At 46.6% G+C, this 16,068-nt stretch overlaps 1 protein-coding gene across 23 annotated transcripts in view; it reads left to right on the top strand.

Moving 5' to 3' along the window:
• Positions 1-16,068, top strand: part of ABLIM1 (actin binding LIM protein 1) — a gene marked incomplete at its 5' end in the record, with an annotated part of 227,952 nt that overhangs the window by 185,555 nt on the left and 26,329 nt on the right. For 14 of the 23 annotated variants that reach the window (XM_081158067.1, XM_081158059.1, XM_081158061.1 and 11 more), the window contains 4 exons: positions 9,199-9,276; positions 9,982-10,137; positions 13,151-13,186; positions 14,249-14,378. In XM_081158067.1, coding sequence (XP_081014193.1) covers positions 9,199-9,276; positions 9,982-10,137; positions 13,151-13,186; positions 14,249-14,378 — 400 coding nt within the window. Of the gene's footprint in view, positions 1-1,303; positions 1,388-9,198; positions 9,277-9,981; positions 10,138-13,150; positions 13,187-14,248; positions 14,379-16,068 lie in introns of all 23 variants that reach the window. The other 9 variants (XM_081158063.1, XM_081158076.1, XM_081158079.1 and 6 more) reach the window with 1 other exon arrangement.

The following is a 16,068-nucleotide window of genomic DNA, read 5'->3' as shown; positions in this document are numbered from 1 at the left end:
GAATAATTGAGCAAAGATAAGACAAACTGAAAAAGAATTGGCCCACCAGTATCGGGATGGTTTGGGTTTCTGTTATGACATATAGCATCAGCTTGAGCACATGTCTATAACCCTCCAGTCCATTGCCCAGGCAGGCACCACTGGCCCAGTCTCCTGTGTTTGAGCTCCAGATTCTGGGGTTTTGGGGGAACCGTGGATGCTTTGGAAACAGGTTATCTTTATAACCTACTACAATGTTAAAGACAGTGCTTATTTGTTGTCACTTTTATCACAAGAATGCAAAATTCACAACATAGCCTGGGGATGCTGCTCAGAAACCACCCAAGTAGCCAGTGGTTTGCACTGTCTTTTGAATAATCATTTTTACTTCATCCCCTGTGAAGTCTTTTGGGAGACAGAGGAGAATGCTCATGAGGCCAGGCTGCATGAATGTGGTCTCTTCTCTTTAAGGAAGGATTGCTTGGGTTTGCAGATGGTGGTACTAAAATGATTTTTTAAAAAGCAACACTTTTAATTGCATCTTGATGGAACCCTCTGGATGAGCTTATGAAAACACCCGGTGAATCCTTCCACTCACTCTAGCCAAGAGGGGCTCGTTTTTCCTCCCTTTTGTGAAGCTTACCAGAGAATTCCAAAGCTCTCCTCCTAAGGTCATTGTTTCCACTTGGGAGGCTAGGCCCGCCCTCGGCTTGTTCACCTTTGGGACGTCACCCTTGTACCTCCAAGGGGAAGAGGTTCCAGTGTACCCCGAGCGGGGTCCCTGCTGACCTGGTGACGGTTAGAGGGGACTTGGTCTTTGAAAAGGGGACTGAATCTTGTGCTCTCTTAAGGGTGTATCTACGGATCACGAATCTTGAGCCCACATTTGCAGCCTTTCACCGGGTGTCACATTAGTGCGGTTACCATAGCAAAATGAAAATGTTTTAAGAGTCTGTCAGCAGCGCCACTGAGTAATCCACATTCTTGATATTTGAGAACTCACAGGGTGTTTGTAACAACAAATTCTTAAGGGGACATCTCTCAGTGGCTTCACTGGCTTCTTCCTCTGTGCATGGATGTCTAAGCCAAAATAAATGGAAAGGAACAGGGGCGTTGGAGCGGAGGCACATATACTATATTTTGGGGACTAGTTAATATGCTTTTAAACAGGGGCCCGCAAACACACATTCACACACATCAACTAAAGCAACCACCCTTGACGTTGACTCTCAAATTAGTTTTCCCAAAGGTTTTTTTTTTACAGTGTTTCTGAATTGAGTTTATTTCTCTGTTCATTCTTCCCTTTTTTCCTGTTTCACGGCAGCAGCCAAACATTCGGCATTTTTCCTCCGATTTCTTTTACCCCAAAAGCCTGATCCGACGCACAGGACGGTCTCCGTCACTGCAGGTTGGCACCGTGTGTAGGCTGAGGCTCGCGTGCTGTGCCGAGCCCGGGCTTCTGTCGCTTCCCTTCCCTGTGCTGCTTTTCCCACATAACTCCTCCAGCTCCTGCAGAGGCCCATGCTTTTCTCACCCCACAGACTGCATCTCACATTCTGACTCTGGCTGTTTTCTTCTCTGATCAACGTTTTCATGTAGAGCAGTGGCTAAAGCATTGTCTTGATTAAAGCAAGCACATTAGAAGCTACCCTTGTGGCCCTGTGTTTCCCACGTTTGTTCACTGAACGAATAATTTGCCAAGCATCCAGGTATAGTGTGAGCTGGATGCTGTAGACATAGACCAGTAGGGAAGAGAAGACAGATAGATAAATAATTGTGAAATAGCATAGAAACGTATCACAGGAAATGGATCACATAGGTCAAGAAATGTCAGATGAGCAAAAGGGTCCCAAGGGGCACTTCCTGGAGACTGGACAAGATTTTGAACATGTGGAGGTGACGAGACAGGGGTGGCCAGCAAAAGCATGGCGCTGGGAAAAGGCTTGGGTAGGGAGTGGCTTGGCTCAGGAAAGGAGTAGTGACTAGGAAAGGAAACAAATGAGACCAGGCACCTGTTCTTCAGAGGCGGGGAGATTTACATGCACTCTCATTTGCTCTTTCTAAGAATTCCCGTGAGAGAGCTGTCCTTATTCCCATTTTACAGATGGAGAGACTGAGCCTATCGCAGTTAAGTAACTTCCCCCCAGAGTTACCGCCCCCATAAGGAAGTGGAAGAGCCGGGGTTGGAACCCATGTCTCTCTGAGCCCATAACTCGTGTTTCTTCAACTATTGCACAAGGTGGGAGGGAGAGAGAGAAAGCTGGGAGGACAAAGAGAGGAGCGCATTAAATACTGGCCAGGTCTGATGGTGTTTACCCAGCAGAGCAGCCTGACCCGTCGGGCGCCCTGCAGAAGCGGGGAGCACACTCAGCCAGCTCTCCAGATGAGCTGTGTTCCGGACACCGGCTTGACCTTCTTGCAGGGCCTCTGAGAATCGGTTGAAACCTTGGCCCGTTAAATTACAAAGTAACTTTCCACAATCCCATCTTTGCCCAGATGAAGCCCATTTTGTAGCTCTGCGGACAACTCAAGATTGCAGTGCAGCCCTTTCGTCTGGGCATCGTGCCTACACCTTTTTTCTGTGCCTGCCAGATCTAGAAGAGTTTCGGTTTAAACTTCTCCTTCTAATGATTTGAAACAGTTAGATGTATAGAGTTTTAGAGCGGAAAAGAATCTTTTAGGCATCAAGCCTACGTTTCTCAAGCTATAGCATGAAGGCCTCCCAAGGCTACGCAGATCCTAAGCAGCAAGACTTAACTGCAGATCCTAGGCCTCGGCTGTGCTGTGTTGGCCCAGGATGCTGGATTAAGCCCCAGCTTGTATTTGTCATATGATTTTCATTCTACCTTAAAGCCTTAGCTCCAGCAGTGGGTTTTTCCCATAAAGTGAAATTATAGTCTCGTGAGCCAAAGATAATCCTCGCTGTAAATGAGGATTGCTCAGTATTAGTACCTCTGCTCGGCAAGAAGTTGCTTTTTCAGTAGTTTTTGGATTTTCCCCCCCAATAGTATACTTTATAACTCAAATAGTGTTCTATTTTACCAGCCTAAGGCGGATGCTTCTCATAACTTGAAGAAAAAGACCACCATCAAGTGTGAAATATTTTGGTTCCCCTCAGACCTTTAAATTGAAGAGATGTGGAGCATTGAGAGAAGTGTGGGTTAGAGGAGAGAGATCTGTGTTTAATAACCTCTCTCTTCCTATCCTGTTATTCAAAAGGGACATCTGATCCCGGCTATCCAGCCATAAATATCAGTGAAGTCACATGTAACTCCATCACAGAAACTTTTAGACAGCTTGGGACCTGGCAGAGAAAGCAGGCCATTGGACAAGGTCCCCTCCACCCATTGTCGTTGAAGAATTGTATGTGAATAGCAGATTGTGCGTATAGGTAAAACTCAGTACTGAGCGTTTGTAATTCCTGTTGTCATTCATCGTAGACAAAGCACATGATGTTCCCAGGACCACGTTTGTAATAAACTGAGTGGGTCACTTGCTTTCATTCTAAAAGTGGGCTTCTCTGCTGTAGCTTTGGGGTCCAGAGCATGAAAGGGCTGCCATACAACTGGGCGTGAGATTGTTGTTTCTTTTGAAAACTAACATCCACCTGTTATATTATATGCACTTACAAACCTGTAATACAGGGGTGGGCAAAAGTAGGCTTACAGTTGTGAGTGTGTGAAAGAGTTTATTCTTGTATTATTATTTATTTTTATATTACTTTCCATACAAACTATAAACCTACATTTGCCAACCCCTGTGTACAAAATACCATGTGTATATTTTGTGTGTGTGTGTATGTATATATATATTTTTTAAATCCTCACCCATATGTTTTACTGGTTATTTTAGGGAAAGGGAAAGAGGAGAGAGAGAGACATGGGTGTATGAGCAAGCATGGATCAGTTGCCTCCAGCATGTGCCCCCCTGGGGATTGAACCCACAACCTCAGCATGTGCCCTGACTGGAAATCCAACCAGCAGTCCTTCAGGGCATGTGATGATGCTCCAGCCAGCTGAGCCACACAGGCCGGGGCCCATGTGTATATTTTTTTAGAGGAGCTCATTAGAGTCTTAGGTATGTCTAGACCAAGGAAATAATGACGTGGGTTATTGTTTTGTTAAGGGCGCTACAACACATAGTGCTTTATTCCCAGCTTTCACTCTATTCGAATATTTATTTTTGTTGGTCTTTACAATCCGTCAGGATGTATAGGTGTTAGGAGGTAAACTGGAAAGACACTGAGGCCTCTTGGCCACAGTGAATGCTGATGGCATTTGTGAAACTCTCCAGAGAAAGGGGGGTTGTGCCCAGGAGCCCCTCCTGCTCCCTCTCAAACACAAATTCCTTTTTCCAAAGTAGCTGATTTCACCCTTTCTTGACTTCGGAGTGAACAGTCAGTGTATGCAGATTTTAAAAGTATTCCTTCTTCTGCAGCTACCACCGCCTTGTGTGGTGAACGTCAACAAAAACCCAAGGCAGGCACTGTGAACCTCAGCAGCACTTCGTACAAGGTGTCCGTCGCCTTGTATCCGTAGTTGTCCCATAGGTGCTCGTAAGATCTTTCCCACCTGATTGCCAGCTGCCTGTAGTTCTCTCCCTCCTTAGAGCATGGCTTTGGGTGAACGCAAAGTAGATTAACGTAGTCTCGGCATCCTGCTCCTGCGGAGTGGGGAAGGGCGGGGCAGCAAAGGGCCTTCGCGCTCTCCTAAGAAGGGACCGGGCGTGCGTGGTGGCCCATGACGGAAAGTAAGTGGAAAATGGAAAATGTCATTTCTCTGCTCGCTCGCCAGGCAGAGCTCTGGTAAGTTTTTTTGTAAATGGTCAATATTTGAAGAATGACAAGAGCTGGAGCTCTTCAGTGTCATTGTCTTTCTGTGACTGTGTCTTCTGAATGGTCAGACAGATGGGCAAGGCCAAGGCATAGGGGAAATCAGTCAGAAGGTAGTTAGAGGGCTTTTTCAAAAGATTTCATACAGAAAACCAAAAGACGTGCCTTTTCAAGCATCTGCTGTTAGTGATCAAATGCCATTTTTCCCCTTTCCCCTTGACATGAGCTTTAGTCTTCTGGTGAGACCTCTCTCTGTAGATTTTTTTTTTGAGGAAAATAAAAGACTTTATGGAAATCAAAAGTGAGCACTTGACCATTTGCTGAGGAAGTAAATGTAGGTCAGACATCTTCAGGAGAGACTGAGTGAGGACTGCCACCTACAGCCAGAAGGCTCCTTTCCTCCTGTCCCCAAATACGGATTAAATCGTTTTGACCCCTCTTATTGGCAAAATGCTTTGAGAGGTCACAGCCTATAATCTCTTCTATGTCTACATGCCTTCTCCACCCTCTCTCTGCCCCATTTTTTCCCTTTTTCTTTCTTTTTTTTCCTTTTTGCCAAAGAACCAGATTTTTCCAACTGTGCTTTCAAGTTGGTTTTTCTGCCAAGCTGAAGGAGAGACTGCACGTGCTTTCGACAGCCTCACCGCAGGGCCTCGCTTCCTTTCTCTGTAACACAGAAGCAGGCATGCGTTAGGGAGAGATGTGAGAAGTGATCTTCATTTATAGCATAGGCAAGAGAGTAATTTTGTTTGTCGTAACCTTCACAGAGGATTCCAGAAGCAACGGCTGTGGACCCACTGGGTTATCGAATGCATTTAGTTAATTGCTGGGTCTCTGTTGTTAGCCTGGCTATCTGAATGGGCCGAAATCGTCATTTAGGTTAAATAATTGCACATAAAGATCATCCTCAGGAACACGGATCATCTGTAAAATTTTGGGTAAAGAAGGGGTTGGAAAGAGGGAAAGCATGTGAGTAAGCTGTGCTTTTGAGGTTGCATTGCGTGGATTTGGGCCGCTCTGTTGCAAGACAGCTCTGGGCCTTTGGAAGATGTTTGATGGATAGAGACCCTCAGCAAGTTAGGTCTTAATTAGAAGGAAAAATGCAGGTAGGAGAGCAAAAGGGGTTCTTTTAATAATAAACAATGTTTATTTAAAATTCAACATGTTAAAATGTTTAGAATTGCAGTGTAAAATTCCAAATATTTAAGGTTGAAACTCCAAAACAATAGTTCAGTTTTTCAAAGTATTTTTATTACCTTCACAAGGGAGAGACCTCTCTAATCTCTGCCTATTGAGCAAATAAATACACTTTGGGAGCCATGAGGGACTCTGACAAAAAGCAGGCGATCCCTGTGTGCCGTTTAAGTCTTGAGCACAGGTCAAGAGGCAGCCAACCAGGCGCTGTCCCGGCAGATAAGACAGGCCCATGCGAGGCCTTCGCCATACAGCCCAAGAGGGCGTTAACTACTAACCCTGGGACCCAAGCAGGAAGTCACTGTCTCGGGACGATACAGAATCGCTTCATAGTGGCGTTCTCAAGAAGGGGAAGGGCATTTGTCAGCTCCAGGCGGGACTGTTGCCCCACGTGCTGTGATAAATTACTTAATGTATCTGAGCTCTGATGGGAAGGCACCTACGTGTGGAAGCTGTAGGGAAGTCTAGTCTATGCGGCTCACGTTTGAAAGGACTGTCCTCTCATGAGGAATAAAACAGTCAGCGCTGTCCCTCGTTATTTGAGATTAACTGGCTGAGAAATCCAGTCTAATGTCAAATATCTGAGAAATGCTTGGCACTTGCCATGTGCCAGGCAAGGTGCTTGAAGCCTTGGATGTATTGTCTCATTGCCTAAGTAAGGGCTCTTAGTACTCTCTCCTCCGTTCTATAAATGGAGACGTTGAAGCCCAAGGAAGTCAAAAGAAAAGAGAGAGAAGAGAAAGAAAACCCCATGTGATGTCCCACAACCAGTAGAGCCAAGATTTGAACCAAGTTACTGGACTCCAGAGCCAGCCTTGTCACCTCGCTGTAGTATATGACACAGAGTTGTGTTTTATGCCATTATTTCATTTTAGACAGGAAAACAGAGAGGGGCTATGGTACGAAAATAGGCAAGCAAGACTAACCCACCCGCAAGCAAGACGACCGTGGAGGTGAATTTTGCAGGAAGGTCGGGAGCTCAGCATGAAGCAGGCGCCACGGGTGCTGAGTGCAGTGGAAGAAAGCACCGTTTGGGACTCTCCAAGCGACACCTTGAGCATTTCTCAAGTACCGCTGAGTAGTCGGAACATGCACATGGCCGCGGCCGCGTGGGTGATCTCTCTAGCAAGAGCCAGAGCTTCAGTGGGTTTGGTGAACATTGGCTTCACCTTGAAAACTATCTGACTTTAAAGATCTAAACTATTTATTTTGGTGACAGAGAATCTGGGGCAGGGGTATACCAAGTGGAAGTGCTTCTGATCTGAAAACCTTTAAGGAATCAAATGAGACAAAAGTTCAGATTGGTGGATAATTCTTCAAACCTCTCACCCAACAACACTAGTAAATGAACCCGATAGATGCTTCTGAGAACGCCCGAGTAACTCCCTGGACCATCTGATCTAGCGAAGGAAGAAGGCAGAGAGAGACTGAGCTGGCTCGGCCACGGGCCTCGTCTCTCCAAGGAGTTCTTCATCCCTGCGAGAGAGCATTGGAGATGCCTTCCCGCACGCACATGCTCTCCAGCTGTATTCCTGAGCACGCACAGTGCAGGGGAGAACAGAAACTTCAGAGCCATCCCAGGCGCATCGTTGCAGCAAAGGCAGAAAGTATCCCTGACCCGCATTTGGCAGAAAGTCAGGATGAGTAACGTGGGAGAGACCCCAAGGCTCAGTGTACACGTGGTTATGCACACAGTGTCCTAGCTGCTTGTTAACGAAAACAGGCCTTTGTCATAGCAACGCCAGTAACTGAAGACATCTGACTGTCCTGCATCCTACCCCACCCAGCACAGGGAGCCAGTGCGGGGTCCTTACCCCACCCCAGCACGGTCAGCTAGTGCTGGGTTCTTATAGAGCTAATGACAGTAAAATATTTTCAGTTCACAGGCACTCTTTTCTGCTACTTGCTCTCAATATTTTTCTTTATTTCCACCTCATTTGTCCCACAGCTATGTCGATGGGAAATGGTCACAGTTATCTTACACTACGGGGGAAATTTTAGTGCCGGGATTAAGAGCTTGGGCTCTGTCTCTAGGGTTCAGATCCTGACACTTGCCTACCTGTGTGGCTTGGAGCTGTTGAGGGGATTAAATGAGATCATGCCTGGGAAGGGCTCAGCACTGGGCCTGCCACATAGTAAGTGGGCAATAAATGTTAGCTGCTATTGGCATTCTTCTGTTGTTACTTAAGAAGTTTCACTTTGACCTTGGGTTTGGCAAATGGTAGCTCCTGGTCCCTGGAAGCCAAGGAAGGCCTGTGGTTCATTAGTCCCCACAGGGTGCATGTTGGCTCAGCTTTACCAAGGGTGGCTTCTCTTTTTAAAGGAGGGAGGCACTTGGTGTCAGTCCTGTGTTTTGATTAGGAAATGGATCAAGGAATTGGACTTTTTTGAGCAGTGTTATTATGTAAATCCTTCCTTTCTCAATATGCTCAGAATTGGGAATTTTCTCATATTGAGATACGCCTGTGGTTGGAAAATTGTAACCCTAGAAGGAAGGTGCTTGCACGTGGCAGGGCTTGTGCGGGAGGGGCAGACGCCCTGAGCCTGGCACAGGCCCACCTGTACACAGTGTGAGTCCCCAACCCCATCCGCCCTGGGTGTCTCGGATGCCGAGACCCTGGCCGAGAGGATTCACTCTTACTGTTAGAGTGAGTCTCATCACTGCCAGCCTTGAGTTGGCCACGTGGGGATGGCTCTCATTGTTTCAGATGTGAATTCCTTAGTGATGCCACATCCTAGTTTCTAGAAGTTCTTTTTGGCTCAGCTACATTCCTATTCAAGGTGCTAAATACTAGTAGAAACAGTACCGAAGGGGGAAAGGTCCTTTACCTAAAGTAGAACTAGAAGTTCTTTCTCCAAGAAAGAGCTGTCGAGGGGAGTAAGAAAGACCTCCAAGACCACACCTTTGGATGCGGAGGTGGTGACCGGGGCTGTGGTAATGCAGACGGAGAGAAATGTGCTTGTAGGCAGAGCCAGGTCCTGTAGGGGACAAGGGAGAGAAGGTTAAAAAAAAAAAAAAAGCCCCACCTGCATTTTCAACTAGTTTTCATTTACCTGTCTCTCTAGTTATTCAGAAAACTTACAAGTCTTTTTTTTTAACTAGCTTGGTTTAACCAGCAAAGCTTAGGGACTCGGGCCAGTCTTAAATCTGAAGCCATGGCCTGAAATCTTACAAGCCTCTGTCTGTTTTACAGCCTACCAGGACTTCCTCTGAAAGCATCTATTCCAGACCGGGCTCCAGCATCCCTGGGTCCCCAGGTCACACGATCTATGTAAGTATCTACTTCAGGGAGAGACTTCTGGGACAGTGAGGTAGCAGGTTGTAACAGCAGAGTGGATAATGCAGAATAGAGTAATTCAGAATGACTTCTCTTTCTGTTCTGAGACCCAGCTTTCATTTTTGTAGATTAGCCTTCGTGGTCACGTTCTCTTTCAGGAACTTAACTTTTATCTGTGAACGTGACCATCAGTGGAACAATCAAGCACACCACCCGTAAAATGCAGAAGTGTGACACAAAACTTAAAAAACTGTTGTGCCTAACTTGCAGATAGATATTTGGGGGTTAATTATATACTTTATAATGCTGACACTGAATGTTCTTAAATTCTGCCACAAAGGTATTTAAATATCTAGTTTATGGAATATGCAGTTATTTTTAGCTACCTGGGAGGATTTTCTGACCATTTGTTTATATTTTCTTCTCTGGAATAAATTTAGGTAATTATCCTGAAGGTGCACAGGCTTCTGTACTTGATGAATTCCACATTGACTTTCTCCTAAGCTTTTAATTTTTTTGATGTGATTAATAGGTGGTATAAATGGGCAACTTTTTAAAGAGTTCAGCTGTGCTAAGCAAAGTGTTTTGGTTTTTGTTTATTTTTAAGGTGGTCACTTTTTGAGCAAGTTAGGATGAGCACAAACAACAGTTCCCCGAAGATGAGACTGCAGAATAACTTTTCTTTCTGTTCTTTGCCAGGCAAAAGTGGACAATGAAATCCTCGATTACAAGGATCTAGCAGCCATTCCCAAGGTCAAGGCCATTTATGATATTGAACGTCCAGATCTTATTACCTATGAGCCTTTCTACACTTCGGGCTACGATGACAAACAGGAGAGACAGAGCGTGGGGGAGGTAAGAAGTTCCTAGAAGCTGTGAGTCGTGCAGCAACTCCCTTCTCTTTTGTCACATGCATAAGGACTGCCGATTGGAGTCCAAATAAGTCAGAGGGTCCTTTTGAGTGCACGCTGTTTGCAGCCTTCCATACCAGGTGCTTCGAGGTACTCAAAAGCCTGTCCCCGCCCTCAGGAGGTCGTGGAGAGGTAGGAGAGCAGACCCACCCCACAGGAAACAGCAGCGAAGGATGAGTGAGAGCCTAGGGGCCTGGCGCGCTGAGGGGAAGCCAGGCTTGTCTGGAGAGTCCCTGCGCTGCACAGAAGGAATAAGGGAGGGCGGGCCTCCTTGGGGTGGGTGGGAGGGGGATCTGGGTCTCGGGGCAAACAACTATATTTATGGGGATCATGAGGGGAGAGAGTACGCCCCCTAAATTTTGACAGCTGCAGATAATTAGAATGTGAAAAAATAGGAAGAAAACCGAGAGAGTGGTGCCAGAGAATAGGACAGGAGCATGAGCCAGCGTTCGGGATTCAAAATTCCTGGCTTAACATGGGGACTCCACATGCCAGTTGTGTGACTGGCCATGTGACAACCGTCCTGACCCATCCTGCTGTCTGCCCAGAGCCTCTGAGCCCCGTGGGGTCTCAGTTTCCTGCTGTCACCTCCTTCCCAGGTCTCTTGGGCGCTGGTCTGTGTCCCCCTGGCCTAAATTATTTTTTCCTCTAAATTTTTTCCCCTTTTATTTTTTCAACTGGAATCATCTATAGACTAACTTGAGTCCTCTCAGATATACGTTGCTCAAGCAGTAGGCTGAAATCAGCCGTTCGACCCAGGTTAGAACCGGCTAAACTGTCTTAACATCGCACAGCGCTGTGAGATCTTAGGTGAAGAAAAAGCATGAAAATGCGGTGATTTTGTTTAATTTGTTCACAATTATTATAGAATATTTCTTTGTAATTATATTTATTTATAAATATAATATATTATTCTTTTTATTCATCTTCCAATCAGGACTTTACTCCAGAATACAGCTCTGCATTGAGAGGGTCCATTGGGCAGGGAAGTGATACCCGTTTTCATGTAGTGCCACCTAGTGGCCGGTCGCAGAGCTGTCGCTGCATCTGCGGCCGCCCAAGCGCAGGTTGACTGGCCTGGGTGGTTCGGTTGCCTTTGGGCCCTGGAGAGTTTAATAGACAATAAAGGGCAAAGGGAGGTTCCTGAGCAAAGTGCACTGGGGCTGATCCTGGAGAAAGTGGATTGAGAATTTTCTAGTGTTCAAGTCATACAAGCAAGGGGAAAGTGAGTTGCTTTATGGTGTTTGGGACTTTGGGGTGTTTCTGTGTGTTTCCCAGTGGCTCCATTTTGGGCAGTAAAACAAAAGAACTCAAGAGTTTGGACTTTGAAGCGAAGATTTCTGGCTTTGAAACCAGACTCTGATAGGTACTCACCATAAGACTTTGGGAAAAGTACATATTTCGGTCTCCTTATCTGTAAAGTCAAGAAAGTCACAGTACCTTAAGAGGTTTTCTGCAAGGATTAAGTGACATACTTAGATTAGAATAATACCTGGCACATAGTAAGTGCTCAACAAAAATGCTGGCTGCTATCGTAATCGGCATCGTTACTGTCAGAACCTGGAATAATGACCTTTGGGTTTCTCCGAGCAGAGAACCTCAGCGGGGAAAAGGGGTCCCCCACTCAGAAATCAGACATATTAGTGAACTCTTCCCAGTACATGGATCTTCCAACTTAGAAAGCTTTCCAAGCTGTTCGATTATGTATTCCTTTAGTTATTAAGACTTCTTTCATAGAATCCTTATATTGCCATTTTAGAAACACCGGCGGAGTAAACTTGAGATTCTGTGTGCCTTAGGAAGCAGGAGTAGGGTGGATCCAGACGCCTGCTGAGCAGGGGCAGCCCTGGCTCCTGCTCCCAAGGAGCCCCCGAGGCAGCTGCAGCCGCAGACTGGCCATGGGGCGTGAGGAAGTCTGGCATGCGAGAGAGCCCGCAGCTCCTTGTGTATTTGGAGAAGGGGGCAAATTCTGAAACTGGGAAACTCACCAGTCGCCATGTTCTTCGGAATGCTCTCTTTGCACCATTTCTAGTTGAAATTGTTGTGCATTTTAATTGTTAGCATTTCATTCATTCATTTAGGAAATATGTGTTGAGCCCCTGATATATGCCAGGAGCTGCTCTGGTCACTGGGAATGCTTAGTTGTAAATGAATGGAGCCCTTCCCTTCATGGAGTTTGCAGCCTAAAGTGTGAGACAGACAGTAAACAACAGATATATAATATAATATTACAGGGTGATAGTGCTATGAGGGAAAATGGAAGAGATTAAGGAGAAAGCATGCCGGGCTGGGTGCTACTTTAAGTAGGAGAGTCTCGGAAGGCACTGTGGGGTTGTACATTTGCGTATGGACCTCACTGAAGATGGGGAGTGAGCCCTGCTGGCAGAGGGGACAGAAAGTGCAGAGACCCCGAGGTGAGAGAGAGGGTAAGGCCCATTGATGGCCCCCAGGTAGCCTGTGTGCCTGGGAGGATGGAAGCCTGAAGGTGAATGGTGGTGAGGTTGGCAAGGCCACCAGGGTAGGATGCCGCAGACCTGGTCATTACAGGCCTATTTTAGTCATCAAACCATCTTATGTTATTGCTGTGGTTATAGTTTAGTCAGTCGTCCTATGTACAGAATTCTGTGTTTCAGTAGACAGTAACTCATGGGAGCAAACAGCGTATTTCAACATATAGGGAAAAACTTTCCAATTTGTCCAGCTCAGTCACCTGACGCATTACAACATATGCCCATGGTCCTTAGGCAGAGACAGGCACCACAGTCACCCGGGGACTTCATCACTGTGTGCCTGTCCCAGCCCCACTCTCAACTTGCTGAATCAGGGGACAGGGACAGGCAAGGGGTGCTGGCACGTGTATTTGGAATAATGTCTCCAGATGATGCTGATAAGCAACACTAATTAAAACTGATAAGTTAATAAACGTAGTGATTTTAAATTTTCTTTTATTCTTCTAGTCTCCAAGGACTTTGTCTCCCACTCCATCAGCAGAAGTAAGTGCCATCTTGAAAATTATAATGGGTGGAACTGGGGAGTCACTCGGACCTTTCCTAGACTGGGATTTGGGGGGAAGGACATTAAATAAAAGAAGAACTGTGTGCAAGATGATGCTGACTGTAGGGCTCGTTGCATGTGAGATGTGACTGTAAGACACAGCAGTACATCTCTCTTTAAATAGAGACAGGATTAAAAACAGCCTAAGCCTGTGCCTCTGAGTCGTAGGAAAGGGTTTGCAGGGAGTGAGGCCACTTGTCCCAACGTGGTGTTACTGTTCTCCACCCACTGGAGGTGCGTGCCCTAATTTACTTGGTTATTCCCCAGTTTGTTGAGCATGTAACACATAGTTTTGTCTTTATAAATGGTGGTATTATAAATATCTTAGAGTAATTTTTTCCATTTAAAGATCTTTTTTTTTATTTCCTCGGGATATGTTTCCCAAAGTGAGAAGTAGAATCACTGGGTCTGAGGCCACCACCAGCCCATTCTCCAGGAAAATCAACTTCAGATGTCACCAGATGAGTGTATGGACAGTGAGGGCTGGAGGTCAGCACGGGGCTGAGGTTAGAGTCGGGGCGGCCGGGAGGCGGGCTCTGACTGTACGAGCCACACACACGCATGCACGCGGCCTCTTACCTGCGTGGAACCTTCTGAAACATCCCACGCTTGTAGGAAAGGGAGGCAGTGACACGTGTCCTACCTTCCTTATTCCGATGTGATGAAGCGACGTATGTGAACACGCTTTATAAAGCTCAAAGCCCAATATAAACGTACTCATTGCAGATACTCCCTCTGATCCCAGAGCTCCATCAGCATTGGCGTTTATAACTCTGACCTGTTAAAACTGTGTTAAGTGCAAGCACCGCAGGTCTTGAAGAAACGCAGTGGCCACGGAATGCACTTTTGCATGGTCTTTAAGGTTTTTAGGGCCCTGCAGGGTGTCCATGAACAGGTGGCCACGGTGGCCCCGGGCAGCTCTTCTGGAACCCGGTATCACTGGACCATGACGCTGGCCCGAATGCACGCTTCGTACTCACGTTTTCTCGCCCCGTTTCCAGGGTTACCAGGACCTTCGGGACCGGATGATCCACCGGTCCACCAGCCAGGGCTCCATCAACTCGCCCGTGTACAGCCGCCACAGCTACACTCCGACCACGTCCCGCTCTCCCCAGCACTTCCACAGACCCGGTAAGGGCCGCTGTCCCCGGGACTCAGTCTGTGTGATAGTCCGTGTTTCTGTGCGATGTCTCTTCCCCATCCCTGATAGCTGGCTGCCGAATACACAGCCCTCTTCCAGAAAAGAAAACTTATATCCAACTATAGGTAGCATTATATTTTTTCTTAAAACAGAGTTATTTTATGGTGATACTCCTTATGGTTTATTAACTACATGTTGACAGGGAATGACTGGAAACAAAGGAAGTTGTGGGGGTTTTTTGTTTTGTTTTGTTTTTTAGTCTCGCAGAAAATCCCATCACTTTTAGACTTAAAATGAAGATCTCCAAAAGATATTTTTATGTGCCTTTTAGACATGTCAGCATCATCTAAGATCCACTCTTGGCCATTTGTTGATGGGTTTATTACATTTCCTTTATTTATCCGGGCACGTGGTTGAGCACCTCCTGGAATAAAGCATTGCATGCAAGCTCAGGGTCGTACGTAACTTTTACAGTCCATTCCCACCCTAAGATTTTGAATCAGACTTGGAAAACATAAAAGCATTAAAGATGTATTGTGGTAGAGAATATGAAACAGCAGCGGACTTCAGTTCACCTTTCCTTGTGCAGAATTTGGTCCCTATTATGGGTGTCTCATGGGGAGTAAACAAAGAACAGGGGATCCCAGCGCAGATCCCGAATTCCCCAAGAAAGGATTCCCAGAGGAAGCTTTGGGCCTTTTAAACAAACGCGGTGAAAATTTCATTTTAAGCTTTTTGCTTCTGCACAGGCTGGTGAGAAGAAACCCCCTCATATGCTAACGTACTTTACAAAATAAAACCAAAGGAAATAAAATGTTAAAAGGCTGCAATCTTTCCGTGAAAGCCATAGATTTAATGCTCGTAGAGGACTGAATGTTTGCTCTCTGACCCTTTAGGAATGTACAGTTTTCTCGACGCTCAGCATTTGCTGAGGTACACTCGTTTTCATTTGAAAGGGAATGGGAATTTTCAGGCAACGAATTCCTTTCTCTTCTCATGCACAACGATATCCATTTCACTCGTGCCCTGGGCCTGGGCCCGGATGTAAGCCCTTGTCTGTCTGGGTGACAAGAACCCCTTTATGCCGCTGCTCCTGTGTGTGGGCACATTGCTGAGATCACTGAGGCCCCAGCTGTGACCTTGTCTGAATGACACGGGGCTGCCGGGAGATTGCTCCAGAGACCTCTGAGGGGCGAGGGAGTGGCCAGTCAGGGACAGTGTCTCCCTGAAGGTCATGTCCTGATCGAGCGCCAGGAATTTTCCCTCTGCCCCAGCCGTGGATCTAACGTCAGTACCCTTTAGAAATTGCCACCCTCTGCGTCCCTCCCTCTGCCGTTCGCAAGGGACTGCAGATACGTGTAATGCCAACGGTTAGAGGTTATAAGTGTTTTTTCCAAGGCCTGCCCTTGTGAAGCGAGGCTGGTGGGGTCCCGAGAGCGTAGCTGCGGTCTGAGCGAGCACCTCAAGCTCCCTCCGTAAGTTCCAGATGCCAGGTGGAGACGCGCGTCCCCAGGCCTGGCTGCAGCTTTCGCGTCCGTCCCTCCTCCGGGACGACAGCACTGCCGCTACGCAGTTCTCGGGGTCCCACGCGGATCCTTGCCACCCAGGGAACATGAACAGGTTTTTAGTTTTTTTCCTCCATAAGCAAAATAAAATTAAACCCCCAGTAGGAGAAGTTCG

Source organism: Miniopterus schreibersii (genome assembly GCF_964146895.1).
Source record: "Miniopterus schreibersii genome assembly, chromosome: 14".
NCBI lineage: Eukaryota > Metazoa > Chordata > Mammalia > Chiroptera > Miniopteridae > Miniopterus > Miniopterus schreibersii.
The sequence above is the reverse complement of the archived record's forward strand: the minus strand, read 5'-3'. Positions and strand labels throughout refer to the sequence as shown.